The sequence below is a fragment of the Suncus etruscus genome, chromosome 13, assembly GCF_024139225.1.
Source record: "Suncus etruscus isolate mSunEtr1 chromosome 13, mSunEtr1.pri.cur, whole genome shotgun sequence".
NCBI lineage: Eukaryota > Metazoa > Chordata > Mammalia > Eulipotyphla > Soricidae > Suncus > Suncus etruscus.
In genome coordinates, this window is record NC_064860.1 from 99,587,061 (window position 1) to 99,603,974 (window position 16,914).

The 16,914-nt window shown below is 50.6% G+C and overlaps 1 protein-coding gene across 1 annotated transcript in view; it reads left to right on the plus strand.

Moving 5' to 3' along the window:
- The window catches only part of DIP2A (disco interacting protein 2 homolog A), an 84,710-nt gene that overhangs the window by 53,556 nt on the left and 14,240 nt on the right, over window positions 1–16,914 (plus strand). The window contains 11 exon segments of the mRNA XM_049785490.1: window positions 713–832; window positions 2,055–2,169; window positions 3,032–3,171; window positions 5,025–5,161; window positions 5,455–5,535; window positions 6,044–6,171; window positions 7,904–8,018; window positions 11,379–11,580; window positions 12,698–12,807; window positions 12,882–12,962; window positions 15,526–15,649. Coding sequence (XP_049641447.1) covers window positions 713–832; window positions 2,055–2,169; window positions 3,032–3,171; window positions 5,025–5,161; window positions 5,455–5,535; window positions 6,044–6,171; window positions 7,904–8,018; window positions 11,379–11,580; window positions 12,698–12,807; window positions 12,882–12,962; window positions 15,526–15,649 — 1,353 coding nt within the window.

A 16,914-nucleotide genomic window follows, 5' to 3' on the forward strand; every position in this document is an offset into this window, starting at 1 on the left:
GAATCCAAGTCTGTCTCACGTAAGGCAAATGCCCTCCCCGCTGTGCTATAGCTCCTGCCCCAAGGTTCTTTTTTGCTGCCACCACAGACACTCATTCTAGTCTCTAATGTCTGCCATGTCAGGGCTCCTGCGCTTAGTATCGGACATGTTTTGTTTTGTTTTGTTTCAGTTTAAAGTTTGGGCTTTTCAAGCTTTTCAGAGCTGTTTACTTAAAGGAGCAGCACCACACCCCACCCTTACCCAGACTCTGGCTCATCTGCCCTACTTCCCAAGCTGGCTTCTAGGCACCCTGTCTCCAGTCTGCTTGCACCGTAGAGCCGGCCACTGGGCCTGAGAAGGTGCATCTCAGCCTCCAGGTGGCAGCTGACCATCATTCTCCGTCCTGAGGAGAAAAAGCCCAGCAGGGATTTGGGTGTTGCCTTCCTCTGTCAGAGCTTTGCCAGGCTTAGAGCCCAGTGTTTGCATTTGTGCATACACACCACTGTGTTACAGCTCAGAGAGGGGCTGTGGGAGAGGGCTTTGGTGGGGCAGTCCGTGAAAATGCACCTGAATCTGTTGTACTGAATCCTGCCTCCGAGTTCATGTCTGTGTGAAGTGCTGGTTATGTGGCCGTGAGAGTGTGTGAAACCTCTCTTGGTGGTGCATGTCCATACATGTCTGGAAGGTGTGGGGACAAGCCTTCCTGTGACTCAGCACAACTGTATCCCCTCAGCCCGTGCCGCTCTTGTGAAGTCCCGAGACATGCACTGGTCTCTTCTGGCTCAGCGGGGTCAGAGGGATGTCAGCCTCAGCTCCCTGCGCCTGCTTATTGTGGCCGACGGTGCTAACCCATGTGAGTAGGTCTGTTCCAGCAGGGTTCGGTGTTCCCACCCAGTGGCAGAATCACCCCTGCAGTGCGTCCAATTAATTGGCAGCTTCACTAGGCTTCCTGGAAGCGTTGGGCAGGAGCATTGGGCAGGCACTGGGTTTGCCTGGCCCCTCGAAGGATGCCCACGGTGACCATCTTTCTTGAGAAATAGCCCGAGTGAAGGTGTGTCCTAAGAGCTTGGCCCAGTCCCTGATACCCTCCTCTCCCCCCTGAGCCCTGACTTACTTAGTGTGTCTTCTGGCAGGTGCTTTGGGCATACAGGATCTGAGAGTGCCATGTCTCGTGGCCCGTCTGGTGCCAACTGACCTCTGTTAAGGGTTCCTGGGAGCACACAGTTAGTTAGTGTTGTCATTTTTCACAGTCCTAAGTCACTGATGAATGGAACTGCCCTGGCCAAGTGACCTAGGTATTGCCTCCATCTGGTAACGCCTGGACATCCTGTGCTCCTGGGCACCTTGTCAGTACCTTCCAGGATCCCTAAACTCTGATTCTCCACTCAGTGGGCCTGTCAGCACCTCTTTCCTATACCCCTAAATTTATTCTCTCTACCCCATTCTGATAGCTCGAACCTCTCAGCCCCTTTACCCACATATGATCCCAGTCAGCTCCCACACACAGCCCTGAAACACCAGGTCTTGGTCTCCTCCAGTCCTCACTCAGCCCCTCATTTTGCCAGAGCTGCCCCCCCCCAGCCCCTGTCCACTCCCAGTGTGTGACTGTACCACCAGGTAGTACTCCTTAAGCTGTCTTCCTCAAAACCTCCAACCCAAGCTGCTGTGTCCCATATATGACTCTTCCCCCAACTGTTGGCTGCTGCTGTCCCACCACCCAGTGCAGAAGCCTGGGCCACACTGTACCTGCATCCTGGTAGTACTGACTCAGCCCTGAGCAGCCACACCCAGCCTCATAGTAGCCCTGTCTCCTGGGGAGGACAAGAGGTATAGGGCTGACCTTTAAGTCTCACCTGAGAACTAATGCAAGGGTTCAAGTGCACTTGTGTGTGTGGTGGTTTGAAAGGCTCACATCCAGGGAGCAGCCCCACCTGCCTTCCAGGATGCTGTGGCAGCATCTCCCACTCGAGTAGGCAGGCAAGGCGGCCCAGCTTGTATTTGCCTTGTGTGCCCAGGTTTGTAGCCAGGTCAGCCTGGTTAGGCCATTACAACTCATGCCCCTCTGTTCCATACAGGGTCCATATCCTCCTGTGATGCTTTCCTCAACGTCTTCCAATCCAGAGGGCTGAGACCTGAGGTCATTTGTCCATGCGCCAGCTCTCCTGAGGCACTGACAGTCGCCATCCGCAGGTGACTGCATGGCTTGTCTGCATTGTGAGCACCTCGCTGCTTGTCCTGACGCTGCCACATATGGCCAATTTGTTTTTAAGCAGAAGCCCACCACTCCCTTCCCCATTTCCCAGTTGTATTTGGTCCTGCACAGGGCCCATGCCTGGCATATGCTGGGACCTGCCAGAAGATAGGGCTATAATTTGTGTCAACACATTGACTTTAGAGGCCGGAGAGATAGCACAGCAGTAGGCCGTTTGTTTGCCTTAGATGCAGAAGGACAGTGGTTCGAATCCTGGCATCCCATATGGTCCCCCGAGCCAGCCAGGAGCGATTTCTGAGCGTAGAGCCAGGAGTAATCCCTGAGCATTGCCGGGTGTGACCCAAAACCAAAACAAAATGAAAAACCACGTTGGCTTTGGTGTGTACTCTGGTGTCTCCTATGTAGATGTGCTTACCACAAATGGCAGCAGTGGTGGCATCAGTGTTTTTTCCTTAACTCCAATGTGAGAAGGATGCAACCTTGGCTTCCATGTGTGCACGTGGTAGACAAGAACCTTAAGAAAAGCACCATTTTCTTCCCAAGCCTTGCCTTGCCTTTCCTTTGCTCCCTTTGTCATTCTCCCTGTTGGAAGATATGCGGGCCAGTCATTAGTGATGAGCAGCTCACTACTCCTGAAATTGGGGGCTGAAAGCACCACTGCAGCCACAAGCTGGTGTTCTGGGCAGAGCTGGGCGTCTCTGGGCCCTGGTGAGGTTGGGTTGCTGTGGACTGCCTCAGCTTTCCTGGAGCTGTGGTGCAGGGTGTCCTCTAGGTAACAGGGCCTGGGGGTGGTCTTCCTGTGCTTTACCCTAGCTCAGCCAGTATGACTTTGTTCCCTAGGCCACCTGACCTGGGAGGACCTCCTCCAAGGAAAGCTGTCCTGTCCATGAATGGTCTCAGCTATGGCGTGATCAGAGTTGACACTGAAGAAAAGTTGTCTGTCCTCACTGTTCAGGATGTTGGGCAGGTCATGCCTGGAGGTAAGGAAGTACCTGTACCGCTTGCGAATAAAGGGTATCATGCTCCAGTGCCATCTCCTAACGGAAGATCACCGTATCATGCTCCAGTGCCATTCCACGGAAGACACCGTGCTCCAGGTGTGGGCATTCCAGGAGGTTCCCTACAGACTTTACCATGTATACTGGAATTTCAAATTTCAGTATTTTTCACTTTCTTGCTTCCCTTGTGTTAAGTTTAAAGGTGAGGCACAATGCAAGTGTGTGTCTGGCCATGAACCTAACCTAACCCTGTTCTTCAGGTGACCGTAGCCCCCTCCTGTAGCCAAGTACGGTCTCCAGGCTTCACACATTTCAGTGCATTTCCCCTTATGTCACCCTGGGCATCATGGGAAGTCTTAGCCAGTCTGAGTGTCAGGAGCGCAGTTGACCTCCTGCATGTGGTGTCCCGAAGGTCAGGTACATGTGGCAGCGCTGTGAGGAGACTGTTGTGGGAGTTGGGGGCCTTCCTATGGCATCCTCATCTGATTCAGGCCCTCTCCACTGTGTCCACTCTTCGGGGAGGGGGTGGTTCACATTCCAGTAACTTTTAGAGGCAATATGAGCAGACCATCCAGGAAACCCTGGCCTGCAACTCTGCCTGCTGTTTGTTGCCTGAGAGAGAGGCAAGAGAACTGGGCACTGTGCAGGGTGTCGAGGGCTCACCACTTGATACTCTCCTTTATATTCAGAGTTCCAACATGTTTCATGTGTGAATGTTTGGTCAGAACATGGGTTATTAGTCCTGTTGTATGTTTGAACATGGGGTGAAACATTTTTTCAGCAAGAATGGAAAATGAAGTTTATTTGTAAAGAAGGCACAAGGAAGTCAGTCCCAATTGATTTAAATACAAAACCTGATAAGGATTCTTATCATGCTGCTCACTTCCTGTGTGCGAGTCCGTCCACCTGTCTGTGAACCTGCTTCCTGTGTAAAGGAATTGCTCTCATACTCCACTGTGCTCACAGTACTGCTCACTTCTTTGGGCTTGTGGACAGCCTAGAAAGGACTGTGCAGTGGGTGTGAGTGTGAGCTTGCATGCACAAGCACAGTTAGTATGAGCGTGAGCTTGCTTGCACAAGCACAGTTCTCCTGAAGAGTTCCCTAAGGTGTGTCTGTGCACGCGTGTGTATGCACATGGACAGAGATCCCCAAGCTATGTCACAGAAACCTTGGGTTGACTCACCAGCAATTGACTTGTCCTCATGAAACCTCCAAGTCTTCAACTTGGAAAGCACTGGCTGGTGTGATCTGTGTCTTTGTACCTTTGTGTGGTGTCTACTGTAGTAGAGGCCTACGTGAGGCTGCCTGCTCACTGCAATGTGGAGCACCACCTCCTCTGAGCCGTCCTCCTGTCACTGGCAGAAATAACATATCATGGGTGAGCCTGGTGTCGTTGGTGGCCTCACATGCTCTGAAGGTTAGCTTGTTATGGGGCACTTCAGACAGCTACTTTCTGGCTAGGCTGTGTGTCAGGCAATGGCATGTTTGGTTGCTCAGGGTTGACAGGAGAGTGCTGACAGGCTGTGGATGAATCACATATGGGCCCCAGGACAAAAAGGCCCATGTTTAGCGAACCTAAGGCAGGAGCAGGAGCTGCCTCAGATCAGCACAGCACATGTTGCTCTGAAGGTAGGAGGGTCTTATCTGCCAATCTGGAGGGTCTGGGTACTGGACCTCCTCACCCCCAGCTACACGACTGTGCCCTGGGTAACATGCCCTGAGAAAGTGGTGCATTGCACTTGCACATCTGGCTGTAAGTGAAAGCTGGCAACCATGGACTCCACAGGCCGCCACCCACGGCTGCATCTCACTCTGAATGTGGTTTCCCTTGTAGCTACATTGTGTGTTGTGAAGGTGGAAGGCACCCCTCATCTCTGTAAGACGGATGAAGTTGGAGAAATATGTGTCCATTCTGGGGCGACTGGCTCAGCTTACTATGGACTACTGGGCATCACCAGAAATGTCTTTGAGGTTTGTTCCTGCAGACGAGCTGGTGGCCTCCACAATCGAGCCCTACAGTGGTGGGTGAGGGGCTGGCAGGCCTATGGCTGACATGCCTGACACACAGGAAGTCAGCACTCTGCATGCATGTTGGGTCGGTCCATGGAACAAATCCTGAAAGTACCCTGGCTCTGGACCAGATGCTGCTACAGAGTAGGGGAGGAGAATAAAGGATCCCTTGGCTTGACCGCCAGTGTGCACACCACTTTCTCCCCATTGAGGGGATCGTCTGGCTGCCCTTGAGTGTTCTTGTTTCTCTGCAGACTGTGCCGGTCACTGCAGCTGGGGTACCCATCTCCGACACGCCTTTCACCAGGACGGGGCTGCTGGGCTTCATCGGGCCTGTGAGTATGTCTGCACTCGGGACCCAGCTATACTGCCCTTTCTGCTCCTGGCTGTCCCCCTTCCCAGGTTAGCCTTGGGAGTGTGGGAGATGTTTGTCAGGTGAAATGACAGCATATTCTTTGCCACTTGGATTTTGGTTGTGTCACTTGGGCCTGGGGTTGTCAGCTGGGCAGGGTTTGCACTTCCTGTTCCGGGGATGGTGGACAACATCTGAAAGCATTTTTGTTTGTCATGACTTGGGAGGGGATTTTGCTGGCACTTTGCGGGCACCTTTAGGCCAGGGCTGTCACCTGAATCTTCAGAGCCTGTGCCAACAGCACCCACTCAGTCACGAAACTTTGAGGCCCCATCTGCCCCTCACCTCTGACTGGCCTTTCTTTGAGTCAGGGTGGCACATAGCTGTGGACTTTGTTGACTCCAGGATCCCCTGTATCCCTGGATATGCAGGGCAGGACCACAGGCTCTGCCTGTGTGAACATTCGGGCCTGACCAGAGTCTTTCCTTCAGGACAACTTGGTCTTTGTCGTGGGAAAATTGGATGGGCTCATGGTGGTTGGAGTTCGCAGACACAATGCAGACGACGTCGTGGCCACTGCCCTAGCTGTGGAGCCCATGAAGTTTGTCTACAGAGGCAGGTGATGCGCTGCGGGTCCTGGTGCTGTGACTTTAAAAGCTTCGGGACTAGGTCCACAGAGGGAGCCCACTCACTTCATATGTAGAGTCTAGAAGTTCCTGCTGCTCTGAAAAGCTCCAGAAGAAAGAGGTGGCACTTGAGTGAGCGCCAAGGCTCCCCCTGGCTTCTCTGAGCCAGGCTGTCCTTGTGAGCCTGTGCCCAGGTCCATCTTAGAGGAGCTGCCAGGGCAGAGAGCACAGAACCGGAGCTCCACGTGGAAATACTCACTTGTGTGTTTCTCTGGAGCCACCAAGGTCCCCCCCGCCCCCTCAGGGCGCAGAGAGCACTTGTGCCCCTGCTCCTGTGATGAAGCTGCTCTGAGCACAGAAACAAGCCGCTGGCCTAGATCCCAGGTAGCTGCAGCCAGGGGCACTCCTGTCCAGCTCTGTTGCCTCAGGCCCTTTGTGCTCCAGGAAGGAGGACAAGCCTTCACTGGCTGCTTTTAAGTTTATTCTCCTGAGAGGACTTTTCATCATATACACTTAGGGATCTGAACACTTCCCCAAACCCTCTTTTCCCTAAAGAAGCCTAAGAATTCCCTGAGTGGAATTCCACTGAGTGGAGACCATGTGGCCACTTGGCCTCCTCAGGTCGAAGGCAGGGCACAAGCTACTAGGCAGAAGCCAGCAGGGTAGGGTGGGTAAGTCTCATGGGGTGGCTGGTGCGGGTACCCTAGTGCCATGGCAAGGTAACCCTCTCTTAGTTCTGCAGGGACCTGTGGAGCCCTCCTCCTTCCCACCTGACTGTATAGGTGCTGGAGGCCGTGCCCTGCCATGAACAGCTGGAGGAAATGGCAACCTGCATTCTGTGAAGAGGGGAGAGGGTGGTTGGCTCTTGCCGGGCTGCAGCAGAGACCTAGAGAATGAGCCAGGGCCTGAGTGTGCCACTGGAGTCAGAGCCTACAGGCACGGCCAGGTCATAGGACATGTGAGCCTTCATACACGTGTGTGTACATTCCATGCCCATGGAAGGAGAGAACTAGAAGTGGCATGTCCTCAGGGCATAGGGTTGCACCTGCAGATGGGCTGACATAGTGGGTTTGAAAGGAGAACCGCTTGTTTTGTTCGGGAGCCATCCCCTAGGGTGCATGTGCTCCGACCATTTGAGCGTCTTCCCTAGCCCTGAGAGCACCTGACAAGGAAAGGGACATTCTGACATCTACTGAAAGTCAGAGAAGAAACAGGCAGCAGAGAAGGGAGCAGCTGTGTGTACACTGTTGGCATCAGTGAGGCTGCATTGAGCTGAGCAGACACACACAGGTTGACATAGTGAAAGGGTTTCAATCTGCTGAACTGGTTTCTTCACAAAGAGATGTGCTGTATTTGGGCCAGAGAGGTGGTGCAAGCGGTAGGGCGTTTGCCTTGCACGCGCTAACCTAGGACGGACTATGGTCCTATCCCCAGCATCCCATTTGGTCCCCCAAGCCAGGAACGATTTCTGAGCACATAGCCAGGATTGACCCCTGATCATCACCAGATGTGTCCCTCTTGTCCCCCCCTCCCCCTCAAAAAAAGGAGATGTGCTGTGCATTAGAATTAAAGTCTCTCCTGTAAACAGAAGCCCAAGTCCTGAGTGAATCTGAGCAGTTGGAGCTGCATCTGGAGACACGCCCCAATACCACCCGCCACACCTTCCATTCTAGGTGCGAGGAGGTGGCCCTTTCTGGGTGGTCACTGTATCCTTGCCTTCCTCAGGATCGCTGTGTTCTCCGTGAGAGTGCTGCATGATGACCGCATTGTCCTGGTGGCAGAGCAGCGGCCGGATGCCTCTGAGGAAGACAGCTTCCAGTGGATGAGCCGTGTGCTGCAGGTGGGCTGGGCCTCTCCCATCCTCTTGCCAGCCTTCGGCCCCTTAGAGCCACTGAGCTTGGGCTCTTCCCTACCCTCCTTGCTTCCAGCCTTTGAGGGCCCTGCCCAGTAGTCAGGAGTCCAGTTACCTTTTCATGATCACAGAAGGGCTTGCTGAGATCTGGTCCCTCAGGCTTCCGTATCACTGGGGATTTTGTAGGGCTCTGAATGGTGACTGTGTCCGTGTGACCCTCCATAGGGAGAATGAGCTCATTTTCACTGTGCTGGCTGACCAGACACTCTTGCAGTAGGTTCCAGATACCTTGAGACCAAGCCCACCTCTTAGGCCTGCCTGCTTCCTCTCACCCTGAAGAGAACCTGGCTCTGGGGTGCAGGTTCTCTGAAGGACTGGGTGCTCTCGGCCTGGCTGCCTGTGATGGTCCTTGTGCATTCCTGTTAGTGGCCATGTCCTTGGGTGGATCCAGCCACCTCTGCTTCCCTGCTCACATCTTGATGCGCTGATGCATCGGCTTTCACCTGGGGCCTTATGAAAAAAGTTGCTATGGACAACAGTGCATGAACACTTGGGGAAATTATTATATGGTATTATTGTATTAATTCGGCCCTGACTTCCACTCATCTTCCTAGAGCGCTGAGCCCATAGGCTCTGAGGAACAAAGCTGCCCCAGTCTGCTGTCAGAGAGACCAGAATTTTGTTTTTCCACCAAATGTTCTTCACACTGTTTCATGTTCATTGAACTGAGCAAGAGTGTCAGTGTCTGCCCAGGACCCGGCTTCAGAATGGAGGCTGCCCTGACCCTCATAAGCACTTAGAAGCAAATCCTAGGCAAAACAGGAAAACGGGGTAGAACACAAAATGCATCTGACGTTCAGATCCTGTGTGAGTGGTCCCAGATGACATGTGCTGCTCCCATTACCCGTTGAGGCATGAGTCGCGCACTTCCAGTGCTGCCTCCGTTTGTGGCTGCTGCTTCCCATTTCAGGAGTCAGCTGCCTCTTGAATCCTCAACATCCCTGAGACCCCTTCAGGAGAGCTGAGTGAGCTCACATGCTTGGGGCAGAGGGTGTGTTTCTCGTCCTTGGGCATCTACAGCTATTACCCCAGGGCTTTGGTGCCCTGCAGGGGAAATAAAACCTCAGTCACTCTGCAGATGCTTGGTACTGGGTTAGTCACTATTTCAGGCCCTTTTATGTTTTTTAATTTTTCATTTTTAATTATGATAAAAATGATGCAAAGAGGACAAGGTAAAGTTACAGTGAAAGGACAATCGCCCATAAACAGAGTTCTCAGAAGAAATCTCCTTGCTGACGCCTAAATATTGAACTAACAGTCTAAGAACATTAAGAAAAATAAGACAGAACCCATGTACAATTACTTTGTCCACAAGTCCCCAGATACATTATAACATTTCTTTTTGTTTGTTTTTTGTTTTTTTGGGCCACACCCAGCGATGCTCAGGGGTTACTCCTGGCTGTCTGCTCAGAAATAGCTCCTGGCAGGCACGGGGGACCATATGGGACACCGGGATTCGAACCAACCACCTTTGGTCCTGGATCGGCTGCTTGCAAGGCAAACGCCACTGTGCTATCTCTCCGGGCCCACATTATAACATTTCTTAGCAGTACACAAAGCAACCTAAAGCCATGAGATTTGTGACTCCTTAAACATTGAAGGCATAGTATTTTTTTATGTTTTCATGCACATACATATTAGTTTAAGTTAACATCAAAAGTTTAAGAGGTTTTTTTTTAAGGGTTAGTCAAAAGGGCGCAGTAAAAATGGTGTTAGAGTGGCAAATATTGTTTGCATAGGCCCACCAAAATATGGGGGACATGGAAAGGAAAAGCCTTGGAGACCCCTACCCCTGAAGTTTCCTGGCATAAGACCAACTCTAAGCTCCAGGCAAACTAGTTTATTCCATCCAAGTCATTATCTGTAGTGCCAATACAGTTTTATTTTTCACGCAGTCCTATTGTTGGCATCAGGTTTCTGTATTAAAGATCCTGGAATCTGCACATCCTACATTGAAGTCAGGCTGGTGTGGAGTATCCTTTAGTTTCACCTCACAATTAAGGGGCAAACAGAAATGCCCTGTCCAGTAAGCAGGTCATTGTTGTTGTTAAGTCTTCTCAGTGTTAAGGGAAGTCTCTTTCGATGTCAGAGCAGCGGTAGGGTCTTCCCTGGTAGAGGATTGCATCCAGGTGATGTTATAGACAACCTTGGATGTTTCGTAGATGTCTTCTCTAGATCAGGGGTGAATGGAGAATGCCCATTCTTCTGAGGCCTGTGCCAGGTCTTTATGTCAATGTTCAGAGTGTAAGGTCCCATTGCACTACAAGATTTGTGTGTTCCCATCTCTATTAGATAAGAACTTATTTGTATGTATAGTATTTTCCCGTTTTAGTGTGCCTATGCAAACAAGAAATAAAGCCACGTGGCGTTATCAGTATGTGGGGGCATAAGAACACGTTATTTCAGGCCCTTTTATATTCGACAAATTCAGTTAGTACTTGTGTCAGATGCTTTTACAGGGATCCTCAAACTTTTTAAACAGGGGGCCAGTTCACTGTCCTTCAGACTGTTGGAGGGCCAGATTATAGTGAAAACAAAAATTATGAACAAATTTCTATGCACACTGCATATATCTTATTTAGAAGTGAAGAAACAAAATGGGAATAAATACATTATGTGGCCCGAGGGCCGTAGTTTGAAGACCCCTGCTTTAGAACATAACCTATGCCCTGGATCAGTGCTGGTAATCCCAGGTCTATTCTAGGGCCACAGAATTTTTTGTAACATGTTCCCTGCCTTCCTTCCTCAGGAGAATCATAGTGTTGACAGCTGCTGTGCCATATAGTTACACACGACTATCCACATGGCCTTATAAGCCAGGTGGTCGTCACACTACAGCTTCTCTTTGTGGGACTATCCTGCCAGCCTGTTACCCCTGGATTCAGTTCGTTTTACCTCATGGAATTTAGTTGATGTGTTTTAAAGCTTTATGCTTGTTACACATAAAATATGGCCATGTTTCTAAAAGCAAAATTGAACAAGGTTGGCTCAGAGAAGCATATGTGTGGCTGCTCACCCAGGGAGTCTCGTGTTCTTTTGGGTTTGCCTGCCTCTATTTGCTGAGTAGTGCCAAGGCCACTGTGAGTCTGTGTGCACAGCACTGGCCTGTCCTTTCTCCACTGGACAGCTGAAAGCATGCATGGTTCTCTCCATCTAGCACCAGATTTCTCAGCAATTCCAGAGGCCAGGGCTTCTAGACCTGCCCAGGCCTCATTCTCCAGCTTCTCACCTTCCCTGAGCTCATCTGCACCTGCTCAGTTGTGACTCAGAGTTGTCTTTTCCACCTAGGCTATCGACAGCATTCACCAGGTTGGTGTGTACATGTTCGCCCTGGTTCCTGCCAACACTTGCCCAAGGCTCCTCTCGAGGAATTCATATTTCTGAAAACTAAGCCAGCGCTTTCTGGAGGGAATGCTGCACCCCTGTAATGTGCTGATGTGTCCTCACACCTGTGTGACCAATCTCCCCAAACCACGCCAGAAGCAACCCGGTGAGTAGTGCGTAAGAGTATGTCTGTCGGGAGGGGAAGAGTATGTATCTGTTGTCATCACCCTATGTGGCTAAAATGGGTGGCTCACCACCTCTTGCCCCCCTGGACTGAGTATGAAGTATGAAGCTAACCCTCTGCGCAACACAATCCTGCTGCCTGTCTAGGCCCATGCCACCTGCCACTTGGTAGTGATGGTGGAGGGAACATGGCCCATGGACAGATGTGTGTTTAAGGAACACCCAGCTATGGTAGCCACCATGCCAAGGCCATACATAGTGCCCCTTCAGCCTTTTGACCCCCTCACTCACCATTAGGACCCCTTCTTCATTCCACTTCAAGATCCCCTCATTCAGCCTCGACACCCCATTCACTGTGCCTCAGAATCTCTTCAGTATTGGGGCCCCTCACTCTGCCTCAGGACCCTCTCACTCACCATCAGGATCCCTTGTTCTGCCTTGGGATCTGCCACAGTCCACAGTGGCATCCAGGGCTCACAGTTTCTCAGTTGCTCTTTTCCCTGGTTTCACAAGTTTAGAAATAATTTAAAAGGCTGGTTTTATGACAGCAGAGTTTTTCTTTATTTTCTTTATTTTTATTTTTATTTTTTTTTTGGTTTTTGGGTCACATCCAGCAGTGCTCAGGGGTTACTCCTGGCTCCACGCTCAGAAATCGCTCCTGACAAGCTCGGGGACCATATGGGATGCTGGGATTCAAACCAATGACCCTTCTGCATGAAAGGCAATCGCCTTACCTTCATGCTATCTCTCCAGCCCCCAACAGAGTTTTTCATTACTTTATTACTTTCATTACTAGGCTTTGCTGACCATTGTACACATAATGTTATTAGATAAAATACAAATAATTAGAAAGATAATCCCTGTGTTATATGTGAAATATAATGACTGAAGCCAGACCCTTTTCTGAGAGCTATGAACCACGGTGAACCTCTCAGCCTGACTCTGCTGTGTCTGCAGAGGCTCTGTCACTCACTCCACATGGAACTTGAGGCTGGTTCCTTGAACAGAAGCCATGGGGCGAGGACTAGAAGCTCAGATGAACATGTGATAACAAAGCTGGGGGTGGAGTCCAAGTGCTCATGAGAATCCCTGTTTTCCAGAGGTCGGACCAGCCTCCATGATTGTGGGGAACCTGGTTGCTGGAAAGAGGATTGCACAGGCCTCTGGGCGAGAGCTGGCCCACCTGGAGGACAGCGACCAAGCGCGAAAGGTAGCACAATGCCCAGTGCTGGGGGATTGAGGGCTGCTTCCCCTCCCCGTATTGCTGACAGCCTCTCTGCTCAGTTCCTGTTCCTGCCTGACGTGCTGCAGTGGCGAGCACATACCACTCCCGACCACCCACTGTTCCTGCTGCTCAACGCCAAGGTGAGGCAAGGCTGTACCCTGTACTGCTGCTGCCAGCCCTCTTCCCACCTATGCCCACTCCTTCTGCCTGTCAATTTCATATTTAATTTAGAAAAATTACCATTACCTTGCGGATTGCCAATTAGGTACATGAGGGTAAAATATTTCTAAGTAAGCTTACAAAAAAATGTTTCTTTCCTGGAATTGGTGTACTTGTTAGTAGCTCTCGGTTCATAGCTTGCGTGTTCTGGTGACTTGTACAGATTACTGTTAAAGGGGCTAAGCGCAGATCACTGTAAGAGAAGCTAGTTGCTGCTGTGGTCCAGGTACCAAATCAAAGGGCATTTAGAAGATTGCAACAATAGTAACAGCAGGCAAGAGTGTTGGTCCAGCATGCTGCTAGCCCTGAGCACCCTAGGAATAATTGCGGAGTGTAGAGCCAGGAGTAACCCCTGAGCACTGTCACATGTGGCCACCAAACAAAAACAAACCAGAAACAAAAGCATCTAGTGGGTATCCCAGGCTTATTGGTTTTGGGATTTAGGGGACCACATCCATTTGCTCAGAACTTACCTTCTGTGCTCAGGGACCAAACCTGTACCTGCCCTATGTAGGCACTTCCCTTTCCTGCTGTACTGTCTTTCTGGCCTTCCACGGGCACTTTGAATGTGCAGACACATCACTAGGAGCACTTTGCTAAAAGGAGAAGTTGTTGTCCTCATGCCCAGTCATGAGCCAGTTGGCAAGGTACCAAGTTCTCTAACAAGATTGCCCCCTCGAGCTCATTCAGACAGAAGGGCTCCGGGAGTTAGCTTGTCTTGTTTTACTCCCAGCAGCCACTGACCACTTGCTTCATTCAAAACTTAGATGTTGATACTCAGATGATGAGTTGCATAAGGTAAGAAGGGTCCCTGTTCCCTGCTGGTGACCCACAGAGCTGGCACTTGCCATCAAGCTGTAAGCAGTAACGACAGTAGGCCAAGAAAATGCACAGTTCACAATGAGCATTTGAAAATCATACAACCAACCTCTTATCTCAGTGCTGAGGAGTGGGGAGGTAAGGCCAGGCTACAGGGGGACACCCTGGCCAGGATGGAGCCATCGGGGCATTTCTGGGCTTGTAAGGGGATGAGTGAGTGTGTGAGCAGACAACCCAGACCGTGGCTCACTCAAGCCACCATGGTGGGGGCATGGTGAGGACCCAAAGGTGTCTCGAGTGTGAGAATTCTGTTGACTTACAGGCAAGCACCTGGCAGAGTGGGGCTGAGGGGTGGCAGGCAGCAAGGATGTATTCTGTATGGAATCCCATATGGTCCCCTGTGCCTGGCAGGAGTGATTTCTGAGCGCAAAGCCGGGGTTACCAACCTGAGTGACGCCGGGTGTGACCACACACACACACACACACACACACACACAAAGGATGTACTCTGCGAGGGAAGAAGCAGAGCTCACAGCCGGTATGACCACACAAACACACACACACATGCACACACATATACACAAAAACACACACACAAAGGATGTACTCTGCGAGGGAAGCAACAGAGCTCACAGCCTTCTATGGAGAGGAGACATCCACAGTAGACTGGCCCATGTCCTCCCACCCAGGCATGTGTTCATAACTGCTGAGCGTCTTCCTCTCTTGGAACCATCTGCTCTGGGTTCCCCAAGATGCCTCTGGCCCTACTTAGGGATCACAGACTCTGGGTGTTGGGCTGCTGAGTTCACCCAGCTTGGCAAAGGGGTCTGGTCTGGCTTAGCAGTGAAGCCTGCAGGAGAATCAGATATGGTGTGCCGGGCTGATAGCTCACAGCATGCAGAATTGGGGTGTTCACAGGACATTGAACTGAACGGCACCAAGGTCACAGAGATGCTCCTCAGCTTCTTGGAAGACTAGAAAAGCCCAACATGGTCAGTAGAGCGAAGGGCACAGTTGATCCTGGCCCTTAAGGCCTCCCTCAGGGTCCTTTATAGACAAGTGGATGGTGCAGCAAGGCATGGGGACAAGCCCCACCAGGGCCTCACACATACAGCACAGGCTCTGCACCAGGAGACGCTGAAGAAAGCAAATTGTGGTGACACAGACCACTGCTTTGCCATATAGGGTTTAGTCATCGATGTCTGTTACAACATTTGTCTGTGTTATTTTCAGGGCAGTGGGAGGGAGTGATGGAATTGGGTTAGTATGCCAACTAATTTATTTTTACAGAGAAATGGAAGCAATGCAGCAATGTATTAATAGGCAGTAAGAATCGAATTCAGTGTAGTTTTCTCTGTAATGTAAAATTTGAAATACTTCACCAAAAGGTTCAAAGGACTTTCTGTAGTAGTCATATCCTAGGATGAACTTGGCCTCTCCCATCTTAAGAAGACAGAGGCCTGTTCTTCCCTCCCTGTTAAAGCACTGGGAATCCCATTTAGACTCTCCAGAAAAGATAGCAGTCAGTGTTTCTTGGCCACTCTGTCTGCCCCACTCCACTGTTGAGAACAGAGGGTATCAGTACGTATCAGTTTAGCACAGGGAGTGTCCCTGTCGTGCTGGGCCACTCACCACAGCTCCGCACTGACCCTGTTGCTTTCCTAGGGCACAGTCACGAGCACTGCCACCTGCGTCCAGCTGCACAAACGGGCCGAGAGGGTGGCCGCTGCTTTGACGGAAAAGGCACGACTGAGTATTGGGGACCATGTGGCTTTGGTGTATCCCCCAGGTAATCACAGGAATAGCACTGGCATCACTCGGTGCACTTTCCTGTCTTCCTGACACTGCAGAGCCTTTAGGGCTCTGGAAACTACTCTCCTTACAAGTCAGCCAGTGGGAGGATGTAGCTTGGATACAGTCTTACTCTCTCTGAACTTTTTTCTCTGGCCACCCATACTTTTCTTTACTTTTGTAAGTATAGTTTAGGTAAGATGGTTACCATAGTGATACAGAATATGGTATTGATACACAGTTATTGCCCCGCCAAAGTGCCCATGACCTATGACCCTCCACCATTGCCTATGTGCTGCCACTGGAGTCCGGTCTGCATCCTCCTCTCCCCGAAGAGCGTGGCAGTCAGTTTTGTGATCCAAGGCCAAAGGGGTGTCATTGTTGGAAAATGTCTGTTCCCTTGTTTAGTCTTTGAATATTCTACACTTGAGTGTGATCACCTGGTATTTGTCCTTCCAAAGTCTTTTGTTGCTTAACATAATGCTGTCTAGTTCCTCCACATGCATGATGCTCTTTTCTTAAAGCTATGTAGCATTCTATCATTCCTTTATACCACAGTTTTTTTATCCACTCATCTGACATCTAGTTTGTTCCACTATCCTGACTGTCGTACTAAGCACCATAACTAACACAGGTGTGCAAATGTCTTTCTGGATTAATGTTTTTGTGTTTTGAGAATAGATGCCAGTATGTGAAATCACAAGTTCATATGGGAGCTCTGTCCTTACATTTTTTTTTTGTTTGTTTTTGTTTTTTGGGCCACACCCAGCGGTGCTCAGGGGTTACTCCTGGCTGTCTGCTCAGAAATAGCTCCTGGGGGGGGGGGGGGGAACCATATGGGACACCGGGATTTGAACCAACCACCTTAGGTCCTGGATCGGCTGCTTGCAAGGCAAACACCGCTGTTCTATCTCTCCAGGCCCTGTCCTTAGTTTTTTTAAATTGCTTTCCATAGTATCCAGAAAGACAACAACATTCCTGCTGTCAGTGGGTGAAGCTCCTTTTTTTGGGGGGAGGAGGTGTTCGGCTACACATGGTGACGCTTAGGGTTACTCCCTACTATGTGCTCAGAAATCGCTCCTGGCTTGGGAGATCATATGGGATGCCAGGGAATCGAATCGCAGTCCGTCCTAGGCTAGTGCTGGCAATACTCTGTGCCACCTTTCCACCCCCTGAAGCTCCTTTTTTTTATCGCATAAAAAAAGCTCCTTTTTTTAAATTACATTCCCACTAGCACTGCTTGTTTCTGCCATTTTTTCTCTA